The 23980-nt window shown below is 38.1% G+C and overlaps 1 protein-coding gene across 1 annotated transcript in view; it reads left to right on the plus strand.

Annotated features, from left to right (window-relative positions):
* The first annotated feature begins 943 nt into the window (after window positions 1–943).
* Window positions 944–23980, plus strand: part of sh3bp5b (SH3-domain binding protein 5b (BTK-associated)) — a 41615-nt gene continuing 18578 nt past the window's right edge. The window contains exons 1-3 of the mRNA XM_020936243.2: window positions 944–1330; window positions 2319–2381; window positions 12730–12858. Coding sequence (XP_020791902.1) covers window positions 1253–1330; window positions 2319–2381; window positions 12730–12858 — 270 coding nt within the window. The 5' untranslated portion in view covers window positions 944–1252. The remainder of the gene's footprint in view (window positions 1331–2318; window positions 2382–12729; window positions 12859–23980) is intronic.

The following is a 23980-nucleotide window of genomic DNA, read 5'->3' on the forward strand; positions in this document are numbered from 1 at the left end:
TAGTCCTGTATTAGTCCTGGTTTAGTCCTGGATTAGTTCTGGTTTAGAGGCGCACAGGAGGAAGCGCGGTTTACGCGAGAAAACACGGTCCACACGCGGCGCACGAGACGGCGGTGTCCGCGCTGTAACTACGGAAGGAGACGTGGTCCGCGGGTTGTCAGGTTGATGACGATGATGAAGGTGTGTGTTTGTGTTTGTGTGTGTTTGTGTGCACGTCCACTCATGTGGCAAGTCACTATAGGACAGTAGTGCAGATATTATGAGTCTATGCAGGTTGTTTTCACCGGTGCCAGTAGCTCCTGTTTCACATTTAAGTTGTAGGCGATTTTATATTTGATATATATATATATATATATATATATATATATATATATATATATATATATATATATATATATATATATATATATATATATATCACATCGGGGAGAAGAATTTCCAAGACACAAATGCGTTTTTATCAATGCACTGCTGCTTCCACTGTGTGACTGACACCGCCAACTTTAATATGACGTTTCCATCGCTCTTATTGTCGCGTTCTGTTTGGGTTTCCGGCAATGAGTGGAATTACCGAAATAAAAAAATAAATAAATGGGATGTAGCACAAAATGTGAAAACAGGAAAATACCGCCTTGTAATCCACTTATTTCAGCAAAATAACTGTAATCCAATTACCACTCATTGAAACAGTAACTGTAACGGTATACAGTTACTCATAATTTGTACTCTGATTACGTAACGGCGGTACATGTAATCCGTTACTCCCCATCACTGACCATACTACAGTAGTATACACGCACGCAGTTTAGAAGCAAAAAAAAAAAAGGTTGATAGATTGTTTATAAATGGCTATACCTGTTGTGTCCGCGTCGTGGCGCTGTTCTCCTCTCTTCCTCTCTCCTCTCTCTCTCTTCTCCAGGAGGCGTTCCCTTCACCTTCCCTTCTCTTGCGGGTGCTCTCGTGTGCGCTTCATCTGTCTGCTGCTGCTCAGTGCGGATGGTCCCGGGTCTGGAGGCGGAGGGCCGGACAGCGAACTTTCTGCAGCTCCACTCCGGACGAGACCGACACACGCACAGCCCATGAGGGGGGAAGACGCGGCCGTGGTGCAGCCCGCAGACCGCGTGTAGACCACCGGCTTGAGGCACACACACACACACACCGACCGAGGCTCCGCGTGTCTCCCGTAGACCAGCCCCCGTGCGCCTGGCTGTCTTTGTTCACCGCGGTCACATCTGTCCTTCTGCAGCCGACGATGGAGCCCTCAGACCGGGGACAGCGCTCCGAGGACGAGACGGAGTACGAGGACGAGGAGGTGGACCCCAGAATACAGGTCAGTTCAGGAGCGTTTTCATTTTGTTTGATTTAAATTTTGTTTTAAGAGGATTTTACTACAGCTCTTGTCTCGTGTGGCAACAATGGGACTTGATGGGTGACAAAGTGCATTGCAGCGCGTGACTCAGTTTGAATCCATTTAAAATCGAGGTGGAGCGGAATTCGTTGTTAAAACATTGGCTTATGTATCATTATTCACAATCTAAAATGCAGGTAGACACTGTAAGCTGTCAAACTGATGCTGAAGGGCACCCCGGCAGCCCTGTTGGTGGTATGCAGTACACAGTGGGCTACTCACTGAGCTCTTTATGTACTATACTCATATCTTAACCATTGCTTATCTAAAAGTGCCACTACTGAATGAAATGTTTGTTTTTCCAAAGCCAAAGTACCAGAAATATCCAGGCATATCAAGCTTACAGGCTTTTAACACAGCTACTATGCCATTATCATTTTGACATTGTTCAACCTTCACATCTGGAGTCTTTAGACTTGGACAGACTTGTTAAAGGTGTAACTTTTTTGAATGAGGGTGTCACCTGCTTGTTTCTATGGATAATTGCTCTACCTAGAATGTTCCACAGTATGACATTTATTCAAGTACAGGTGGTTTTATAGCTCAAAAATGTCTTGAAAAGCAGGGATTCTGACTGTGAGCAGGGTCACCTCTCCACAGATCGGACCTGTAACTTGGACTGGTTTGATCTCCATAAAGATATAAAGGTTTAGTATCATTCTAGGTAGATGATACATTCCAGATGCAGCAAGAACGTTTCTATGGAGAAAAGCACTTGGCAGACCCTCCACCAGAAAAGCTACGCAACACCTTTAACTGACAGCAAATTATTAACATTGCGCACAAACTCTGGGCCATGTCATTTACATTAGATAGTTCAACAAATATGTCTGAGGTCTAGATATCTGAAACATCCTCAGGTTTTTACGCTCTCCCTTATTTTGAATGTGCTTGTGTTTGCTGTGCTCAGGGGGAGCTGGAGAAACTCAACCAGTCCACAGACGACATCAACAGATGTGAGACGGAGCTGGAGGTCAGTTCGCACACACACGAGAATCTACACACACACGCGCGTACCCACACACACTTTCAGTAGAAAAACAGCATTACACTTTATGAACTTCCATCAAATGTGCAGCATCTCAGACAAAATGAAGTATTTCCAAGTGTGAACAGGCAGTGAAAAAGCTGGTTGGAGTTGTTGTTGTTCCTGTTCTTCATGAAGGCAGTTTGTTAACAAGATGATGGCAGCGTGCATACTTACTTAAATAGGGCTATTATGCAAATTTTCTTTTTTATTCTACCTCCTACCATGTTATAAAGTTGTTCCCACATGAAAAACATGCCTGAAGAGGTTTTATATGTTGTCCATGCATGTTTGAGTAGCCTACATCACTCCCACATGCTCCCACATGACAATTCTCCATAAATATACAAAAACATGATAGAAAACTGTACACAGCAACTTGTTGATGTGATGTACAGTAGTTTTAGCAGGATGTATGCTGATTGTGTTATGATATCGCTCATAGCAAAGAGAGGGGAGACTCAGAGCTTCAAAAACAAATGTAAAAAAAATTTATATTTCAGTGAATATAGCATTTCAAAACAATAAAATGTAACAAGATGCACAAAAAAACTGCGTGTTTGCAGTTAACACCCCATAGAAGTAAGACTTTTAGGGTTTTGGAACCAGTTGGAGTATATTTGTCTTTTGCATTTCTATCAGTGCTGCAGTAATTACCTGTCAGAAGCAATGGGAGACCACAGTGATGCAGCCCCCTTCTACATCATGGCCATGTATAGGAGTACATAGTCCCATCTGGAGGGTTGACATTTTTTAAAGGTAAAAGGGCCCAGATTATAGCCTGATTCATCAGCCTGTTTCACTTCATAGAAACCGTCTGACCTCGCAGCATTAGAATTAGTTTGCTCGATGGTAGATAGGTACTTTTTTATTTAAACAATCGCTGCTATTTTGTTGTGACGTATGTAATGCTAACTGGTATATTAAGCTTTTCCCCAAATCCTGTAGGAAGAAGTGCAATAATGTCTTTCCCCTTGATAAAATTCACCAAACATTCTCTTTGTTTTGGCTTTAAATCCTCGATCTCGGGAATCGTTGGCAACATAGAAAGTATGGCTCTTCGCTGATTGACTTGTGCCCGGACTCGCACTTCCGGGGTTGTTGCGAACCATCTAGTGTATTCCAATTCCTGACCTAGTCACTGGAGAGAAATGAAATTGAAATTGAATGATTGATTGAAATTGGTGCCAGCCTGGTTAGGAGTACATAGTCCTATTGGCATATTTTAAAGGTTAAAAAGCCCAGATTATGTCATTTTCTGATCTATGTTATTATAACGTTGTTTCCTCAAAACATACCTGGAGTTGTATTTTGTTTCATTCACACATGTTTAACACACAAATGCTGCATATTTAGGGCTCTTCACTCAAACATAAAACACTCTGTTCCACTTTTTAATTTCATGCTCCACTCAAAATTTGTTATCGTGTAAGACCTGAGCACTCTTTATGCCTGCTTTGCTTTTGCTATTTTTCATTGTTGCTGCCAAAAAATGTAATCATTTTGGAATATGTATAATATCTATCGACCATTCTGTCATTTCATCATTCTATCTATCATTTTATCTATCTATGTTACCAGCCTGAGAGAGTGCAGTGGAGACAGTGGTCGTGACTCTGCAGACTTTACTTTTGTGCAGATAAAGCGTTTTAACATAATTACACTGAGACCTTTGCTCTACCTTCAGGCCACACAGTTTCAGCTCAGTGTCAAAGTAGGCTACATAACAACTTTGAGATAGGATTTTCCTGGCAGGCTTTGTGTTAAGATAAACTTGATTTTCCGTGTAATGTGGTTGTGTACTACATGACATCACGAAGTGGAACAGAGCATTTTGAGCTTTGGAGATGTCAACAGGCTAATAAACAAGGATTACTAAGACATGTGTGAATGAAACAAAACACAATTCTAGGTACTACTTTGCCCTGACAAAGACCATCTTGCTGGTCAAAACGCGTTGGCATCCCTTCATGTAATAAAGGACTTTTAATATATTCAATCGGAGTGCCTCGGGTTTGTACCTTACCCATTTTTACATTTTCCTGTAAGGGTAATTTTCTGTTCTAAGATCAGTGTTTTAACCCTCGTAGAGCACCTGTACTATTATTTTTTTAACTCTTTTAAGACCCAGTGAAGTACTCTACCTAATGCAACAACTCTGGGTATGTTTTTGAGGAGGTAACAGCATTCTAACATGGCTAAAATCTCACAAGAGTGTAATATAGGAGCTTTTAATGATCTTGAAAGTGTACTATTTAATTTATTAATTTTTTATCAGCTATATATATCAAAATTGCACAGGCGAGATCACTTGTAATCATAAAGGTAGCATATTTTTTTTATAGGTCAGATTTTATCACTGTTGAATCATGCGCCCTGTAGTGATAAGGTGCTGACTTGAGTTTTATGTAGTTAGTGTTTCATATCCTTATGTCCTTGTTATCTTGGTGTTTTAAGATAGAAACATTATATTGTAGGGCTGGGACGAGATCCAATTTCCACAAGACGAGACGAGATATGAAATCGGGTCCACGAGAACGAGACAAGATGAGATTTAACATAATTCCTAATATACACATTTCACGATTCAGTTTCCAATTTTGGCTTCACAAGTTTGTATTTATTTGATTTCATATTCTTGTTTCCATTTTACTACTGCTTTTTGGAATTGTAAGAGATGTAACACACCAAACCATGACCCGTTGTTGTCCATTCCAAATGCAAACACAAGGAAAAAAATCTCACAAGATAATTTTTCTCATGTGTGCACGATCTTGTGGCAGTGTTGTCTCACGAGATCTTGTACCACCCCCATAGTACTTTGCTGGGTAATGTGTAGGGGTGTGACGATATCCAAGTCTCACGATACGATATCGGCACAGTATGAACCTCACAGTACGATATTTACTGCGATATCGTGGGAAAGCTCACGATTTAGGGTTGTAGCAATATCCAAATCTCTTGTTACGATATATTCACGATTTACATCTCACAGTGCGATATTTATTGCGATATTTTGTGGAGGTTGACAATACTGTTAATATGCTACTTCTTAAAATGCCTTTACAAAACTTGAGCCAAAGAACTAAGACTTAAAAGTGCTTAGAACTGTTATTTATTCTTGTATTGTATTTTATTCTTCTTGCTGAAATGGAGCAAAGGATCATGGTCTATGTAGTTCCATCTGTCTTTTTTTAGCTGTTGCACCATAACTCTTCATTTAAGCAAAGAGACTTGTAATTCGATATATTGTGATGGTCCACGATATTATTGTGAGAACTTTGATGATATGATATCACGATATTTCGGTTATTGTTACATCCCTAGTAATGTGTTAAATAAATATATCTAGTTTTATTGGGGATAAAAATGGCTACCTCAACTATTTCGGGAATATCCTGATAACAATAATCAGATAATTATTTTGCGATCCAAAGAAATGTACTAAAATCACAAATTTTCTACTGCAAATTATTCACCATGATGACTTTAAAAGCACTTTTCACAACTTACAGAGAGCAAAGTGGAGTTTTGCGGTCACATGAAGCAAGGGCACCGTGGCACGTTAACGCGTACTTCCTGATTATCGGACAATAAAATGCAGACAGTACACAGACCAGCTGCTTATATAATATATCTGCATTGGGACAAGACTAGGGTGACCAGACGTCCCCATTTATCCGTGACAGTTCCAGTTTTGAAAATCTGAAGACATTTTCTTCAAATACATGAAAAAATAATCGGATACAGTCAACATGATTGTCTTGGTATTGATTCTAGTCTAGATGAGATAAATGACTTTCTTTTTCTCACATCGTTTTGAACTATCAGCGCCTGTTTTGGTGATTAGTCTTGTTTAATTAGCTACAGTGGGTATGAATTTCACTGTGTTGTTACATAATCTTCAAGTGTGAAATCTTTTCTTTGTGTCAATCAAGGTTGGAAGTTGAATTTGAAGACTGTAACCAAGCAACCAACCAAATGCCTTGAACCCTACTGATAATTTGCAGATCTACATGTATCTGTAAGGGCAGAAAGTTCAATAGGTACCGTGGCAATACACTGCACACTAGCAAACACAGACAGAAAAGTTTTAAGATTGTCTAAAAACTCATGAATAAATACAAAATGGATTTAAACAACACATTTTCAGGAGCCTGTGAGTTAGATTTTCAACACAAAGATGAGAGTGAGCAACTGAAACTGAACTGTTGGCTGATGCTCGATAGCTTGTGGCAGTAATTTTACATGAGAGACTTGTTTAAACTTACAAATCATCCAACCGTGTCAACCTTTTCTGGTCAGATTAAGTCTAACTTGAGTAACAGTAGTGCTTGAGTAACAACACTAGTCTTCTAACAGAGTAGTGCTTTCAGTTAGCATCATACCCCCCAGGGAATGTTGATAACAAAGCAAAGTGTCAATCAGAACATCTTAAACACCTTTTTTTAATTATAATTTTGTTTTCGTGTTGCAGAGGAACAAAGCTGTTTATAACTGTCCACTATTTGTAGCACTTGAACTCACATTTTTGCTTTCTTGTGTAAGGCCCATAGCCAGGCTACCCCACTCAATTTCATTTCTCTCTAGCGACTAGATCAGGAATCAGAATACACTAGACGTTTTTGCAAAAACCCTGGAAGTGCGAGTTCGGACACCAGCCAATCAGCAAAGAGCCATACATTCTGCGTTGCAACAATTTCTGAGATCGAGGATTTAAAGCCGGAACAAAGAGAATGTTTCATGAATTTTATCAAGGGGAAAGATGTTATTGCCCTTCTTCCTACGGAATTTGTGAAAGCTTAATATACCAGTTATCCCCGTTAGCGGCGCATTACATACGTCACAACCAAATAGCAGCGATTGGTTAAATACAATAAAGTACCTGCCTACTGTCAAGCGAACAAATTCTAATGCTGCGAGGTCAGACTGTTTCTACGAATTGAAACCGGCTGATGAATCAAGCTATAAGGCCCATAAAGTAAACAAATATACATAAACAAAACAAACAAGTAAGCAAATATATTAAAAACAATTAAATTATGTGTTGTCAGGCTGGTTTCAAGAACTGCGTGTAATAGCCACAGAAAATGAAAGTTCAAATGCTTATTGTTTCAAATAAACAAGTGGATGCGGAAGACTAAAAGCTAATAATGCTCTTTAACCTAACTGAGTTGTATTACTAATCCCTGGGTGAGTAGGATTGTTAAGATTTGGGGAAATTCACATGATGAATAAGGAAAATGTGAAAACAAATAAATGGATTTTTTTTTGAGAACATTGTTTAATTTAACAATACTGAGATCTTTGAACATATTGCACATACTTTAACATACATTTTTTTGACTCTTCTTGATTCTGTTTGTCTGTTTTTCATCTGTAAACATCTTGGAATATATTGATAATGATAACTTTAGTAACAAATTTACAGCCCTTAAGTTATGATAAATACCGTTATCAAACTATTACTTAAAGGCCCATGTATTTGAGCAAACTTTATCATGCCCCAGTACTGATATACTATTTAAACGACTCTTGAGGTCGAGTTATGTCTGTTGAGTTCTGTCTACATCTGATTATGTGTGTTTTTGTTAGCATTTCTTTACTGTTTTAATGAGCTCTGGTCTCTAATAGTGAGAAAACGCTTATAAACTCTATTGTGGTAAATAAATACGATGCTCGGAATCCATAAGGTAACTGAGAAATTATTTTGGTCAGCCACTGCCTACCGCTTAAAATGAAGTAGTTCTGTTTACAACCTAGATTTCCTTCAGCAAAATAAAATACACCATTAATCCACACTGAGCCCATTATAGTTAGGAAATAAAAATATGCAAATAATGTTATCCCAGATCTAGATGGTTGAAGGACTTTCCCCTAATAGGATTTCAGTGACATGTTGTTTTGAACCAGGGGGGGACTCAGGTTGTGGCCAGATAAACTAGATTGTCCTCCTCCATGTGCCGTTATTTTAGGACATCTTTGAAGTTCAACACATTTAGCCCAACTGGTTCAAAAGGATTAGGAACTGGAATTAGATTTGCAAAAGTTCATCTTCAAAGCACTTTCTTTGTACATGTTTTCTTTTTAGTAGTGGGGAGGTTCTGTGCTACTATATTATCTTGACTGACTGAAGTAACATTTAATGATTTAACAGAAATGTGTGAAATGAATTAAATGTAAAAGGGTTAAAGGTGCATTGTGTAACTTTTCTCGTGGAGGTGCCGTCACGTACTTGTTGTTATGGATATGTCGTATGCTCTGCCTGACATTAAACATATCTACCTTACATTTATTCAAGTACAGGTGTTTTTTTAGCTAAAAATACTTAAAACTGGCATTCTGACTGTGAGTGGATCGCCAGAGATCTGACCTGATCTGACTTAGTCTGGTTGGGTCTAGATAGAAAGGTTTAATACCATATTCTGAAACATTCCAGACAAAGTAATAACATTTCCATGAAGAAAAGCATTTGACAGACCCTCCACCAGAAAAGTTACACAGTACACCTTTAAGTTTAATTCTGGTCATGCAAACAGATAAATTTTTTTCAGCGACTGTGAAATAAAGCAGCCCATTGGTCACCTGTCATTTAGAAATAAAGACAAAATGATCTCACCTCAGATGAACAGAGTTTAGTGTTTTGCTCATTGATTCTGCAGAAACCTGACATGTTTTTTAGTCCTCTGTGATACTTTTTTCCTTTGTTTTCCAATATGAACGGACCATGCGAGTCCCTGACTGGCTATTCCACCTGTCAATCATGCCAATTTGAAAATACAAGAGATTCGCCAGTGACCAGACTCACATCTTTGTAAAGTATTGAAGAAGTGTGTATTCAGGATCAGAGGCAAACTTTGCGAACCTTTCAATTTACTGGAGAAATATGGGGTTATTGAGGACACACACTTCTTAAACCTTCACTCACCCTCTCAGTCCACATTTTTTAGAAGTTGGAAAAGTGGAACTAAGTCTCTTCCTAATAAGTGTAAAAGCCCTGCCTGGTAAATCCAGACTATGTCTTTGTGTTTTTTATACAGATTTATATCAGTCTGGTCATCACGCACCTCGTCACACGTCAAGCCCAGTCAAATGTGATCATATAATCAGATTTATTTTTATTTTTTTCAGTGACTCACGTAAAACAAAGGAGCTTATTGGTCATATGTACAAATAAAATCACTTTTCTCATACCTCAGATTAACAAAGTCTGGTGCTTTGTTCATTGATTCTGCAGAAATCCACCCTATTTTTCCTTTATTTTATCTAATACACACAGACCATTGGCTAATCCACCTGTCAGTTTGGGGAAATTTGGGGTCATTGAGGACAGGCACTTCTTAAACCTTCACATACTCTCCAACTAAAGTGGAACTAAATCCCTTCCTGATATGTGTAAAAGCCAGGCTACTGCCATAAGCTGCTTTTTATCACTAAACTCAGCACAGCAAAGCCAACAAGTCAAATCAAATAAATCTAATCATGAACCCAAATTATTATTATTATAATACATATTGTAAGTACTAATAGATGTTTATAGGATATTATGTGTGCAGCTTCCAGACATTTTCTTTGGCAACTAATACACTCAGAAATAGTGTACAATTTACAGAAGTAGTCCTCCTGGCCGACATATAACAAAATCTGACATAAGTAGAGCACTCTCTTGTACTGTGATTGTGTAATATGATGTACAAATGACAGTTGGAAAAGTAGAGCAGATAATGTTCTTAACCCAGTTTTTAAAAGCACCATCATTCATAGTCATCCAACAAATATGTGTGTCCTCAGATGTACAGTATATATTTTCAAACAAAGACATTTTTACCACTAATCAAAGTACTTGTGTTGGTGGTGGAAGAATGTAATTTTGTTAAGGGTAAAGTACAGGTATTGGAGCAAATACTAAATATTCAAGTAAAAGTATCACATAAAAAATGTACTTAAGTAACAGTATTAAAATATTTGTATAAAAATGTAAAGAGTAAGAGTATTATGCACGTTTTTTGAAATCTAATAAAGCTTCAAATGTATTGATTTTGATAAAGATCTGTGCTGAATTTTATTAAACAGAAGTAATTTTTTCCCCTAGAAATCAATAATGTCGATGTTCAATGTCATGTTTAATAGTCTTGATTCTTACACTTTCTCTCTGTTGTTAATGTTTACTCATCTCAGCCATGTCACTTTAGTCGGTAACATTTTATGGTTGGAAAATGCATTTTGATGAGCTCATCTTAAACCAGGTCAGAGCATAGGCTTAGACTGAGGGCTGTGTGGTCAGAGACAGTCTGGGTCAGCTGCAGTGATGAAGACAATGCACACTCCTGTTTTCAGATAATCGAATAATGGAAAATGATTCAGGGAACTATGTGCTGACTTCAGACCCTGATGAAATAGTGTCTCTCAAGGAAACTAAGCTTGAAAGAGCTGTACAGACTGCACCAGGGCAAAGTATAAATATAAAGGAGGTAAAGAACATAGTATTAACAGTGCTATTGACGTGAAAAACTGCAGTACAAGGTGTGAAATCATTAAGTAAATGTTGTAAATGCCATAGAGTAAAACCATATTATAATTGTTTTCACTTCTCATTTACCTTCTCTTAGTTGTATTTAGAGTGCATGTTTGGTTAGTCTTTATCCTCCTCTATTCAAGACGTCATTGCTCTGATCAACCACCATTTTCACTGCGTAGGCCCACTGCTCTGTGCTTACATTTCATTTTTTTAATCAGTGATCCACATAGGATTCAGCACTCAGCAGTGTTATATAGTAATTTTGGGTTGAGTTTCCCCCACCAATTTTGCATCCTGGAAGTCAGTGAACTTGTTTCTTTTTCTGAGGCATTTTCTATCAATATTGCCACTTAAGATGTTCAAAATGTACAGTTATGATCCACTGGTGTCACAGATTATAACTATACTGCAATCAAAATGCTATATACTGCAGTGCCCAAGGGGAGCTAATGTTGCTGTACACGTCATAATAACAAAAAGTCGCACAGTTGTTGGCACCTCTGATCACACTTTTTTTCTCCTTTGTTCCAAAGTGACAATGCAACATTGCCAAATCTTATGCATCTCACCGATTAAGAAAATAAAACTGAAGAACAAATGAGTACAGAGCGGCGGGTGTGTACCAGTGGTGGTGCAAATGGGCTGATCGGAGCAATAACGTCTTGAATCAAAGAGAATAACGATTACTCAAACATGATTGAATCGCACTAAATACAACTATGAGAGAATCAATGAGAATGGGAAACATCTATTACTTATTTCAAAACTCTAAAAAGTAGATTTTCCGTAATAGGTTCGCTTTAAGTGTTTAACTGCTTTTGGAAAATCAAAACACAGCCTGAAAAGTTTAAATCATTTTTAAGTTTTAACAGGGTACAGTCTAGACAAGAACTGTCCTTATGTTGTCACAAACTTGGTTTTGAAATTAGGGAACAGACTTGCAATTCAATTCAAGACCACAATGATAATGCAAAACAGACTCGAATGTTTAAACCAAAATAATAGTACTTTCTTTATATTGCCTTATTATGTGGTTTTACACTTGTTTTCATATAGAGCTCTTTATTCTAAAACTATTCAGGACATCCTTTTTCAAAAAACCTGTTCAAAAGGTCTAGTAATAATAGTATTTGTATTGATTATTATCAGGGTGTCAATACTTTGTGAGGTTTTTAATTCCTGTTAATGGTGTACAGTATTTAGGGTGTGTTTTAATAAAACATTATGTCATAGATGAGCACATTTTTACTGGGAGAGACTTAGTGTTTCATAATGTGTTCTTGACTTCTCATGGCCTGTTTTAGTCACAAGTTAACATTGTAAATAGTTTCTTTTTCACTGAGCTGTGTCTGTAAAGCACAAGCACTTCAAAACAATAATATAAAAAAAATGCCCTTTGACCATGTACCATAGCATATAAAACTAGATAGTTTTCTGTTTTATAAGATATCAGTAAAATTCCATTCTCTCACATTCGATATATAAACGCAAAATAAATTTTTGTTAGGAAGCAATATTTATACAGAAATGCAATTTTGGGATGCTAGATGTATATCCTGCCTTGTGTGTTCCAAAGTAAGAATTAAGTGAATACAAGTAAAATTACACAGTGCAGCTTTTAATAACAGTTATTCTTTCATGTGTTTCAATGCGCAAGGGATTATGGTCTATGTAGTCCCCTATGTGTTTATTCCATCTAAGTTTCTTGCAAAAATGGTTTCATATTGAGTCATGAGTGGTAGGTTTTGATTATTTTCCTCATTGTTGTTTTTCCAGGATGCCCGTCAGAAGTTCCGCTCGGTGCTGGTGGAGGCTACAGTGAAGTTGGATGATTTGGTGAAAAAGATCGGAAAAGCTGTGGAGGAGTCCAAGCCGTACTGGGAGTCTCGCAGACTTGCCAGACAGGTACCGACCACACCATAACACCAAGCAACACAGCGCCTGTCTGGTTGAATTCTTACTATGAGTGGGCTTCCCTCACTAAGAACCTCACCTGTAACATAGGGTTAAGATGTCACCCGTTCGTAGTCAGGATAACCCATTCTGAAGTACGATATGTTGCTTAAACTTAAAATTAGACAATCAATTTTACAAAGAATTATCCCCCAAAAAATTTAATGTACAATATTGTTAAAATTGCCTGTAATAAATAAATAGCAGACACTTTAGTAATTACTTTATTTTTGCACTGAGTCCTAGAAGTTATTCATTCAACCTTCTGTAGCTCAAATCTTATCACATTGCTATAAAATAACAAAACATTTCCCACTTGTGCAAAGAAAAGGCACACATGATAAATTATTGGTCTGTCCTGTATCGAACGATAAGTCCATATAGGAATTATCGTGAGAGGCCTACTCGCTAGTCTCCACTGAGATGGATACGTCACGGGTCTTTCTGTGGGACCTTCACACAAGCAAAAACATCTCCATTAGAGACAATCAGGTCCACACACTCAAACCAGTACCATCAACTGAAACTGAAACATCTTGACTGTAAAAACAGTGTCCGGATTAATACAACTGAAACCTTCCCTACATTACATAGTGCTCCTTCAAGTGTTTTCTTCTTAAAATGATTATTCTGATGATGATATACAGACAATACCAGTAAATTTATGCTTGTTAATGTTGTGGCTCATTTGTAATTCATGCCAAAGCGTTTTATTCATTTTAGCTTTGAGTATCTTTGCTGAAATTGCTGTAACTTGCCTTCCGCATCCACCTCCGTCACCTCAGCTGTTTCTGATAAAAATGGACTCATTTGGTTTCCTGTTTCATTAGCAGTCTTAAACCTACAACTATTCAAGCCTGTCTCAGTTCCTCCTGTGTTCTGGGATAAATAAAGGGGAAGCAGCCACCTGTGTGTCGAGATAAAAGTGAGCTGGCAGCTGTTGCCATAGGGGGACATGGCAGGGTGATTAAAGCTGTTTGGAGGTTGCTTTGTGAGGAAAAATACAGATATGAATTTTGTTGTACTTTTGGAACTTGAGAGAAATTACGTTGAGGTGACTGCAGTAGGACTTCCCCTTTAAAGCTTGCAAAACAAAGGCTCCATTGAATAATAATTTCCCATTATGGTACAGTAATGTTTAAGTTGAAATAATGGGTTTTTTGTGTTGTAAAATCTCCAGCATATGAATTATATAGCTCATATTTAGCGAATGATCATTTGTTTTAGTCTCCTGTTGTTTTTATAATTTCTTACACTGTGCTTTTCATTACTTCATAAAATTGTAACCTTACGTCTTTTTTGTTTCTCTTCTGGTCCCAGTGAAAACTGTAATTATTAGCAACCTTTTACAACCTGTGGTGGCTGTATGGTGATAGGAAACGCTCTGTCACTGATACGATATATATATATATATGTTGAACCTTGTGATTTTACAGGAACTGAAAAAGGAAAATACTGTGGTTTCCTTATACGCCTGTATGTGTAGATTAGATTACAGCCTACATATTGGACTTCCTTTTACACGGTTTACAGTCATCAGACATTAAAACTTTACCTTTTAAACAACTGCATATTAATTGCATTGTATTGCATTTGTTTTTATTGTCAGTATTTTGTATTTGTTTGTTTTGTTTGTATTCAAAGGGCTCTCCCAGTATAAATGAAATATATAAAATCTAAAAAGGCATGCTACATTTATTGCCCATGATGATAAACTTTCCATAACCCATTGTGAGTCATTCCCCCCGACTGACGGCAGGGCATCTGAGGTTTATTTAACACCACATTTTTCCTGTCTTTTCTGCTAAAAAATATCACAACAATCCACTGATGCTGAAAAATTAGAACTCCAACTGAATCTGAGTGACACACGGTATAATTACGCCAGTTGGATGCTGGTGTAGGTTGTCTGATGAGTTAACATTAAAGGTGCATTGTGTAACATTTCTGGTGGAGAGATATGTCATTGCTCTGACTGGAATGTTCCACAATATGACATTAAACAGCTCTGCCTTTATGTTGTTTTTAATTACAGGGGGTTTTGCAGCTCAAAAATACCAATAAAAACAGGCATTCTGGCTATGAGCAAGGTTTCCTCTCCACAGATCTGACCTGTAACTTGGCCTGATTTGATCTCCATGAAGATAGAAAGGTTTAATACCATACTGTGAAACATTCCGGTTAAAGCAATAACATGCAATAAATGGAGAAAAGCCTTTGAAAAGTTACACAATGCACCTTTAAATGTGATTCCTTTGTGCATGCTGCACTTGTTGTTACTGCTTTGTGTATACTGGGCGTAACTTGACCTTGTGCTTGTATCCATGGAGATAAGTTTAATGCCAGTACTTGCCATTTCAATAGAATATCCATGACTCATTCTTTTTTCCTGGGAATTAAATGAAATTAGGGATGCACCGTTCCAATTCTGGTATTGGTGCCGATACTGAAAAATTTGCTGGATCAAAAATTTGCTTCTAAATATCGGTTCAGTCGATATATACATTGATATTAAGATGATAAGATAATAAGATAAGACTATTTACTGGTCATAATTGGCCTACAAATTAAATTTTTTTAAATTTATTTTTAATATATACAGAGCTGTTTTGTATTTCCTTGAAGGACACATAAGAGTTACATAACACATTTGGATCAGTTCTGTTATTTTATTTTAGTTTTAAGGAAATAAATGCTTTTTTCAGTTTCTTCCCTGGTATACTTAAAGCTGCAGTAACAGAATCGGCATCGGAGCTGAAAAACCTTGATAGACTCAGATTTTAACAGACTTTATTGATCCAGAAGTGAAATTATTTGGACACTGTAGCTCACTCATCACAATATATTAAAATAACAAAGAGTAAAACATATAAATGCTAATAGTCAATTCTAAATAAGTAGCGAAAAAGATAGCAAGAGACAGGTGTCAAATAAGGCGTAATTATATAAATGTATATGTACAATAGAAAAATAAGTAATAAAAAAAATATAAAATCAGCTATAAATCAGCTATATACAGATTGGTGCATGCCTAAATGAAATTAAGCTTAACTGCCTCTTGTCAGTGTCACTTTGTTTACTTCCTTATCTTAAAACTGTCACTGAATGTGTTGATATCATCTGCCCTTTACTTGCATGCTCATAGTTGCAATCTTTTGACCCAATTTCCTTGTTTTTCTGTAAGTTTGTGCTTCGTCAGGACAACATATTTCGTCTTGCTCTTCTGTAAGTCCCTATGGCAACAATAACGATTAAACTAGCATTGTTCTTTTGTGATACGCTAATCACACGGCTGTCTTTCTGTCATTGCTCTTCTTTGTGTTCGCCTTATCAGATGTGTGCAGCAGCCTGGATTTACCCGCTGTGCTCTGTGGGAAACTCTTTGGAGAAATGGAGATATAAATTGTTTTTATCGCCAACGCCACAGTCAACACGGCGAGCAGCTAAATCTGGTTTATGTAGAGGAAGTAGAGGTTTTAGTGTTGGGTATAGAAGATAGGCATGGCCCCTGTTGTGAAAAAGATGTAGTTTAGTTGGTTGCTAACATTAATTCAAATAAACCATAAACTAGGTATTCGTCAGTAAATCAAGTTACTTTAGATAAAATAAAACAATTGTGGCGGTAACACTTCAGCTGGTAGTGTGGTTACCGTTGTGCTACTGAGCATGACACTCTATATTACCTGTATGAAGCCTATGTGTAATTCACTGTAGCTATTGCTGGTTAAATACAGGTGGGGGTTAGTTAAAATAAATATTGTTCAAATGCAGCCTTTTCTTTATTTACCTTTTTGGATATTTTTTTTTCAAACAATCTGTACTCCCCTCTTAAAATTATGACCTCACATTTTAGAATTTCTTCTAGTAGGCTATGGCACCTAGCTTGATTCAGACGCCATTTTTACTTCGTGGAAACCGTCTGCATTAGGATTTGTTCGCTCGACAGTAGGCGGGTACTCTTTTTTTTTTTTTTTTTTCTCTGCTATTCAGTTGTGATGTATGTAATGCTCTGCTAACGGGGCTAACTGGTATATTAAACTTTTCCCAAATCCCGTAGGAAGAAGGGCAATAACGTCTTTCCCCTTGATAAAATTCACCTAACATTCTCTTTGACATGCTCTCTCTTTAAATTCTTGATCTTGGGAATTGTTACCAACACAGAATGCATGGCTCTTCCACGATTGGCTGGTGCCTGAACTCGCACTTCCGGGGTTCTAGCAAACTGTCTAGTGTATTCCGATTCCTGACCTAGTCGCTGGAAGGAAATTAAATAAAGCAGAGGCAATAGGTGGCGCCGTCCTGGCTATATGTTCCCAGACTCACAGCTCAAACTTTTATTACTCAAATTTATGTTAATTGAGTCTATAATTGTTCTCACTGTTCATTACATAACTTTGCATTTAAAGGGAAAAGAAGTACTGATTGTGATGCCAATGTAATTTCAATGTGATGTGAAGTATTTATAAACCATCATCCACCTTCCTAATTTGTGGTAATGTTATGGGACAGCAAGCTAATTAGTGATGCCCTGGCTTTCCCACTCCCCAGACACTTCCTCAAGTTCTCCAAGGAAATACGCCAACCACAAAAGTTGGCCTAGTAATTTGTCAGGCCCTTCAAGATTACTGAGAAACTTCAGTGTGTAAGTTAAAGTGTTGAACAGAAGTTTCCTGCAAAATTACAGGACCTATAGTACTATGCATATATGCAGATCTACTATATATTTTTTCTTCTTCTCATTTACCCACTTGAAGTTGTATTCGTGCATGTTAGAGTAATCTTTCTTCTGTATTTTTCTGACTATTAAAATGTTAAATTGTGGTTGTTTTGTTTTTGATGCATTGAGTACCCCCTGTTCTTGTTTTTCGTGCCAAGTCACTTCCTCTTTAGAGCGCTATCACAACACAAATCATCAACACAAACGTGTGTTGCACTAATGAAACTTCTGCTCATCGCGTCAGAGGGCGTCCAAACTATAACTCAGGGACCAAATCCGGTTCTCAGACCATTTTTTGTTGGCCTTGAGGCTTCCTGCTGAATTGACCCAAACGAACATAGGCAATACTTACTTCAAATTCAACTATCTTTATCACTGCAACCTCAATAACATCTCAGTGCAATGTGATCCTGGCTTAAAGGTGCACTATTAACTTTTGGGGCTGTCACCTCCTTTTTTCTACGGATATGTCATTGCTCTGCCTGTAATGTTCCACAGTATGACATTAAACTGCCCTCTTTTACATTTATTCAATTACAGGTGGGTTTATTGTTCAAAAATACCCAGAGAAACAGGCATTCTGACTGTGAGCGGTGTTGCCTCTCAACAGATCTGACCTGTAACTTGTGCTGGTTTCGTCTCCATGAAGTTAGAAAGGTTTAATGCCATACTGTGAAACATTCCAGACAAAACAATGACATCTCCATGGAGGAAAGCGATTTATAGACCCTCCACCAGAAAAATTATGCAATGCACCTTTAACATGTGTGTTTCGAGATTTGTCAAAGTTTGTATTGACCACCAGTCTGCAAATTTGTTTCTACTGTATATGCAGCCTTCGGTGAAAAAGGTTTGGACACCCCTTTTCTAGTGTGTTATTATGTATCCTGCTCTTGTGTATTTAGGAAAAATTGTGTGGCAGCATGTCTGACATAGGCTAGTGGGCGGAGCTTTGCACAACAGGTGTGGGCTTGTACTGCTAACGGTAAGTAAGCTTCAACTAGTGCCCGGGAGAGCTTGCATGGATCACCACTTCAGGCATAATATAGAGATATACTTTAAAGGTCTGTATTGCAATTCAAAATGTCTAAACTTGTCTGGACTGTTTCGCAGTATGGCATTAAACCTTTCTATCTTCATGGAGACCAACCCAGACCAAGTTACAGGTCAGATCTGTGGAGAGGCAACTATACTCACAGTCAGAATGCCTGTTTTTCTAGGTATTTTTGAGCAATAAACCCACCTGTAATTTAATACATGTAAAGTAGAGCTGTTTAATGTCATATTGTGGAACATTCTAAGCAGAGCAATGACATATCCATAGAAACAAGAAGGTGACGGACCCTCAACCTTTAAGCTTTTCTGAGTTTGTGTGTACACCGTTGTAGGATTGATTAAATACAGTAAATAAACTTTCTCCTATTGGGAAAAAGCATTATAAATAATCACCACCACTTTACAAACCAATAAACACAGGCAGGAAGGACAGGCAGGACTTTCTCCAATATTTTCTGTTTTTGTTGAAGTATTGTTATGCTGTACATATTGTGTTAGCTGATCTCTTGTTTGTTGAGAGAAACTTGTCCCCCACTGAGCCCCTCCAGACTGGACATTCAGCCTCTTCTTTCTTCTGTCTCTTGGACCAGACTCAAAAACAAAATGGACGCCACCATCTGTGACCTTTGGCTACAAACATTCATCCCGTAATTCAATCACTCTTTGGCAAACGCTATTTTCCATTATTATTGGCTTGTTTTTCGAAGAATGCTGCATAAACATAATTGAGTCAGTTCCAGTGTTCCAAATGGCTAGTGTTTGTAGTTTGTCTCCACTGGAAGCATTTGGCAGCCGGACAGTGGCGTCTTTAGTGATTGAAAAGATGGTGATTTGAAGTTTACAGATTAGATGACCATATGGGGTTTTCTCTAGGCTGATGATGAATTGTGATCTTCTTTATAGTCAATATGCTAAATTAAAGGTGCACTCTGTTACTTTTCAAGAGGAGTGTACACCACCTGCTTGTTTCCATGGATGTTTTATTGCATTGCCTGTAGGGATGGGCATGGGTTGATTAATCAATAATTGATCATTAAGAATTTTGTCGATTTACGTTCATTATTAATCAACAAACCATATGTAGGTTGTGTAGCGTGAGGAGACGAGGCTGCGTCTAACACAAACACTGGAGTCTCGGTCGCACAGTCCCACATTTGGGCTCTGGCTCCTTGGAGATCACTGTACCACGCAGTGAGTGCATTTACATGCACATCAGTATCCCGGTTATGATCGGGTTTTTTTGAGTATCTCAGTTTCGTCTAAGTGCATGTAGATGCAGTAACCCGGTTAATGCAACATAAAGAGCTGATCTCTTAAAACATGAACCATTCCAATGTGACACACACACAGAACAGACTCACCATCAGCATCATCATCATCCCTCTGTCACAGAGAGAACACTCATATTCCACTGAGTCGTGTCTTTAGTTTGACAGAAGCTGAACCGCATTAGCGCACAAGGAGCGTTTTTTTTTTTTTAGTTTTTTTTTTTTGTTTATTCTTTTTATAGTTTATGCAAATTAACCATGCAGTTTTAGGTTTTGTTTCTGTAAGACGTAAACAAAATATAAGCAAAACTGCACATTATAATCTCAAACGGGCTGATGTGGCTCTAGAGCGATTTTGGTTTATATGTTGAAAAGTTGAGTTTATTTATGAAGATTAGTAATAGTAATAATAATGATGATACTTTTAATATAAAAATGTTAATGATTAATTGAAAATCGATTGTTAATTCTCCCGATGATCGATTAAGAAAATTTGATCGAATGCCCATCCCTAGTTGCCTTGAATATACACATTAATTATGTAGACTGTAAAGGGAGTGTATTATGTTATTTTAAAATGTGTGTTATAATCTTCATTTAAAAACATACGTGGAGTTTTGTTATTTATCATTCAGATTCAAAAACAAGATATTGTTGGCTGAGAACCATACGGAAGCAGATACAAGGGGCATCCAAGTAACATTAGCTCCAACTCTGCCTCATAAAGATTCTTGTTCACCCTTTACAAACATCATAACCACAACATTGTGCAGTAAACCTCCACGTGATGACTTCACGTTGAAGATCGTAAAGACTAATCTAAGATATAAACTCTCATATTACAGACAGACCATATGTGTAGCTTTCTCCATTGTTTCTTGGACTAAACAACTGTCTTCAGATTTCTCTAGAGCGAACTATGTAAGCCTGATTCGAGCATGTTGTATTAATGACATTTACCAATTTCCTGAATTGGTAGAATCAGGTCAGCTGTGTGTGCCTATGAAGAAAGTTTGTAGAGTGTGCTGGTTTCAGGCTGTTTGGCACAGGTCCACATTTACACTTGATTTAATGTAAAAGCTTGGCAAATTTTATATTTATATTTAGTTGAAAAACCTTGACCCTTTTACTAAAATTGGCTATAGTATAAAAACACTGGCATACCTTCTTGGCCTGCCTGAAGGTTCTATAAATGTAAAACGACTTTTGAATTTGGTTAGAAGTGGTGGATCAACAGCGTTTTTTATGCAGGTGATAGATTATACTTCGAGACCTTCTGGAGGAAATACTTTGAGGGAATTACCCATTTCATTACCAGCCGAAACAACAGAGCAGAGTGAGAGTGAGGTCTTTCCTCTTGTGTTCACCTGGCTTCCCCTTAGACACTGTGTCTCTCTCTCTCTTGCTCTGTCTCTGTTTCTGTCCTTGTCTCGTTCTCGCTGTTTCTCTCTCTCTCTGTCTCCCTCTCCATCTCTTTCTCTCTCTCTATTTTTGTCTCTCTCTGTTTCTGTCGCTCTCTCTCTATCTCTCTGTCTCTCTCTCTCTCTATCTCTCTGTCTCTCTCTCTCTCTGTCTCTCTCTCTCTCTCTCTCTGTCTCTCTCTCTCTCTCTCTGTCGGTTTCTCTGTCTCACTCTGTGTCTTTATCTGTCTCTCATTCTCTCTCTCTGTCCTCTCTCCTCTGTCTGCCCCCCTCTTGTTCTCTTCTCTGTCTTCCTCTCTCTCTGTTTCACTGTTTCTGTCTTTGTCTGTGTTTCTGTCTCTGTCCCTCTGTTTCTGTCTCTCTCTCTCTGTGTTTGTGTGTCTCTCTCTCTGTTTCTGCCACACTCTCCCCCTCTCTCTCTCTCTCTCTCTCTCTCTCTCTCTCTTTCTGCCAGCACTGTGTCGGTTTCTGTGTCTAGCTCTCTGTGTCTTTGTCTGTCTGTTTCTCTCTGTCCTCTATCTCCCTTCCTCTCTCTCTGTCTTCCTCTCCCTCTACCTCTCTACTTTTTGTCTTTGTCTCTCTGTTTCTGTCTGTCCCTCTGCTACTGTCTCTCTGTCTCTGTCGCACTCTCCCTCTTCTCTCTCTATATCCGTTTCTCTGTCATTCTCTGTGTGTCTTTGTCTGTCTCTCTGTCTCTGTCTCTCTCTGTCCTCTGTCTCCCCCTCTCTCTCTTCTCTCTGTCTTCCTCTTTGTCAGTCTTTCTGTCTCTCTTTTTCTCTGTATCTCTGTCTGATACATGTTGAAATCTGTGTCCTCCAAAACCAACCCACTAGTCTCAATCATCCAATATCGTAACCCGTAAACCTTCACCAAACCCATTCTGTTCATTAAAGTGCTCCAGTTGTCTTCATTGCATTCTTACATTCTGTTTTTCTAATTTCTTCTAACAAACAAATAAGCACTGGGGAGTCTATGCAACCTCTAAAGCTACCAAAATTAAATCCATTTTTCAATTTCCTCAACCACAGAACTTCAAAAACCCCATACTGTGTTTTGCTGTAGCTACACAGTCATTTTTAGCGCCAACACGACGGGGAACATTTCTCTAAAGAAGCTAGTTATAAATAATTAAAAGTGCCTACCAAGCCAAACTGCAGCTCGGTTCTGAACTTTCTCTCCCTTCCCTTGGGATTTAAGAGGTTCATACGCCGCTCCAGTGGTTAAAACGTGTGACTGGGTAAGAGGCAGAGAGGCGTATTATGGGATGTAGACGGTGATATAAGGAGACAGATGGAGAGGATGTTGAGAATAAAGAATCAGATGGAAACGGATAAAGAAAGATGATCAAACTGGGGCAAAAGACACACGGTTAATGAAAATGTCTTCAACTCTATGCGTTGATGTTTTTTCCTCATTATTTAGTTTCATTCACCCATGTTTAACACACAAGCCCTCTATATTAAGACATATTAAGTTCTTCTCTCAAATGGAAATTATTTACACTGTTCCACCTTGTGATGTCATCTGGTAATACAGGAAGTACTCCACACCACATACCACACATCTTCATTAGAATTTGGATTATCACCTTGTGACAGTCTGACCGCCCCCTCCCCCATCATGTACGCCGCGCAGGCCGTCCCCCCTTCCGTACGCCGCGCAGGCCGTCCCCCCCTTCCGTCAGACCGTCCGCCGCGCAGACCGCCCCCCCTTCTATATGCCACGCAGACCGTCCTCCCTTCTGTACGCCACGCTGTATGTATCGTATTGTGGCCCATGTATCGAGGTATGTTTCCTATTGGCAACTTTATAATGATACCCAGCCTTATTTCTGACATCACAAGGTGGAACAGAGCATTTTTAGATATAATAATTACTCAAACATGTGTGAATGAAGCAAAACGCAACTCTGGGTTTGTTTTTCATGAGGTAACTGCCTTCTAAAATGACTACAAGCTCACAATATTTTGCATAGTACTGGACCTTTAAGTTTGTTGGTTTAACTGAAGGGGGTAGACTCAAGGGATTTGGAATTATATGCAGTGTTGGCGTGTATAGCAGATTATAGCATGGCTCTAAACTAGGCCAGAGGCAAGGCTAGCAACTGAGGATCCTTACAGACCAGTTTACAACCACAATATAAGATCTTGTATTCTTTTTATGATATATAAGTCAAATGATACCTAATCTACTACTCTGCTACCATTGACACCCTTCCTGTCTTCAAATCACAACTCAGAAATGACCTGTTCATAAATGGGTGAGCAAAAATTGAAAAAAAATCGATATATTGTGATGCTAAATTCGGACCACTGTCAGAGTATTTTTATTTTTTTTATTGACATCTTTACAGTTTTGTTCCTTATTTAGTGAAAGGTAACTTGTTTATGCAACTTGACTCACTGTTACATTTGATGATTTAAAATGCATTTCACATACTGCTAAAATATATTTGGTTCTTAAGTATATCACAGAGTATCATGTGGTTATTGGTAAAGTATCAGTTTTACTTTATATTTATCTGTGAACAAATTATATTTTACTGGTGTTTTGCTTGTGTTCATATTCTGTGGTTTGTGTTTTTAATTTGTCTGTTGAAGTGCGTATGAATG

Source organism: Boleophthalmus pectinirostris, unplaced genomic scaffold (genome assembly GCF_026225935.1).
Source record: "Boleophthalmus pectinirostris isolate CB_2022bp ecotype Guang Dong unplaced genomic scaffold, ASM2622593v1 HiC_scaffold_6, whole genome shotgun sequence".
Taxonomy (NCBI): Eukaryota; Metazoa; Chordata; class Actinopteri; order Gobiiformes; family Gobiidae; genus Boleophthalmus; species Boleophthalmus pectinirostris.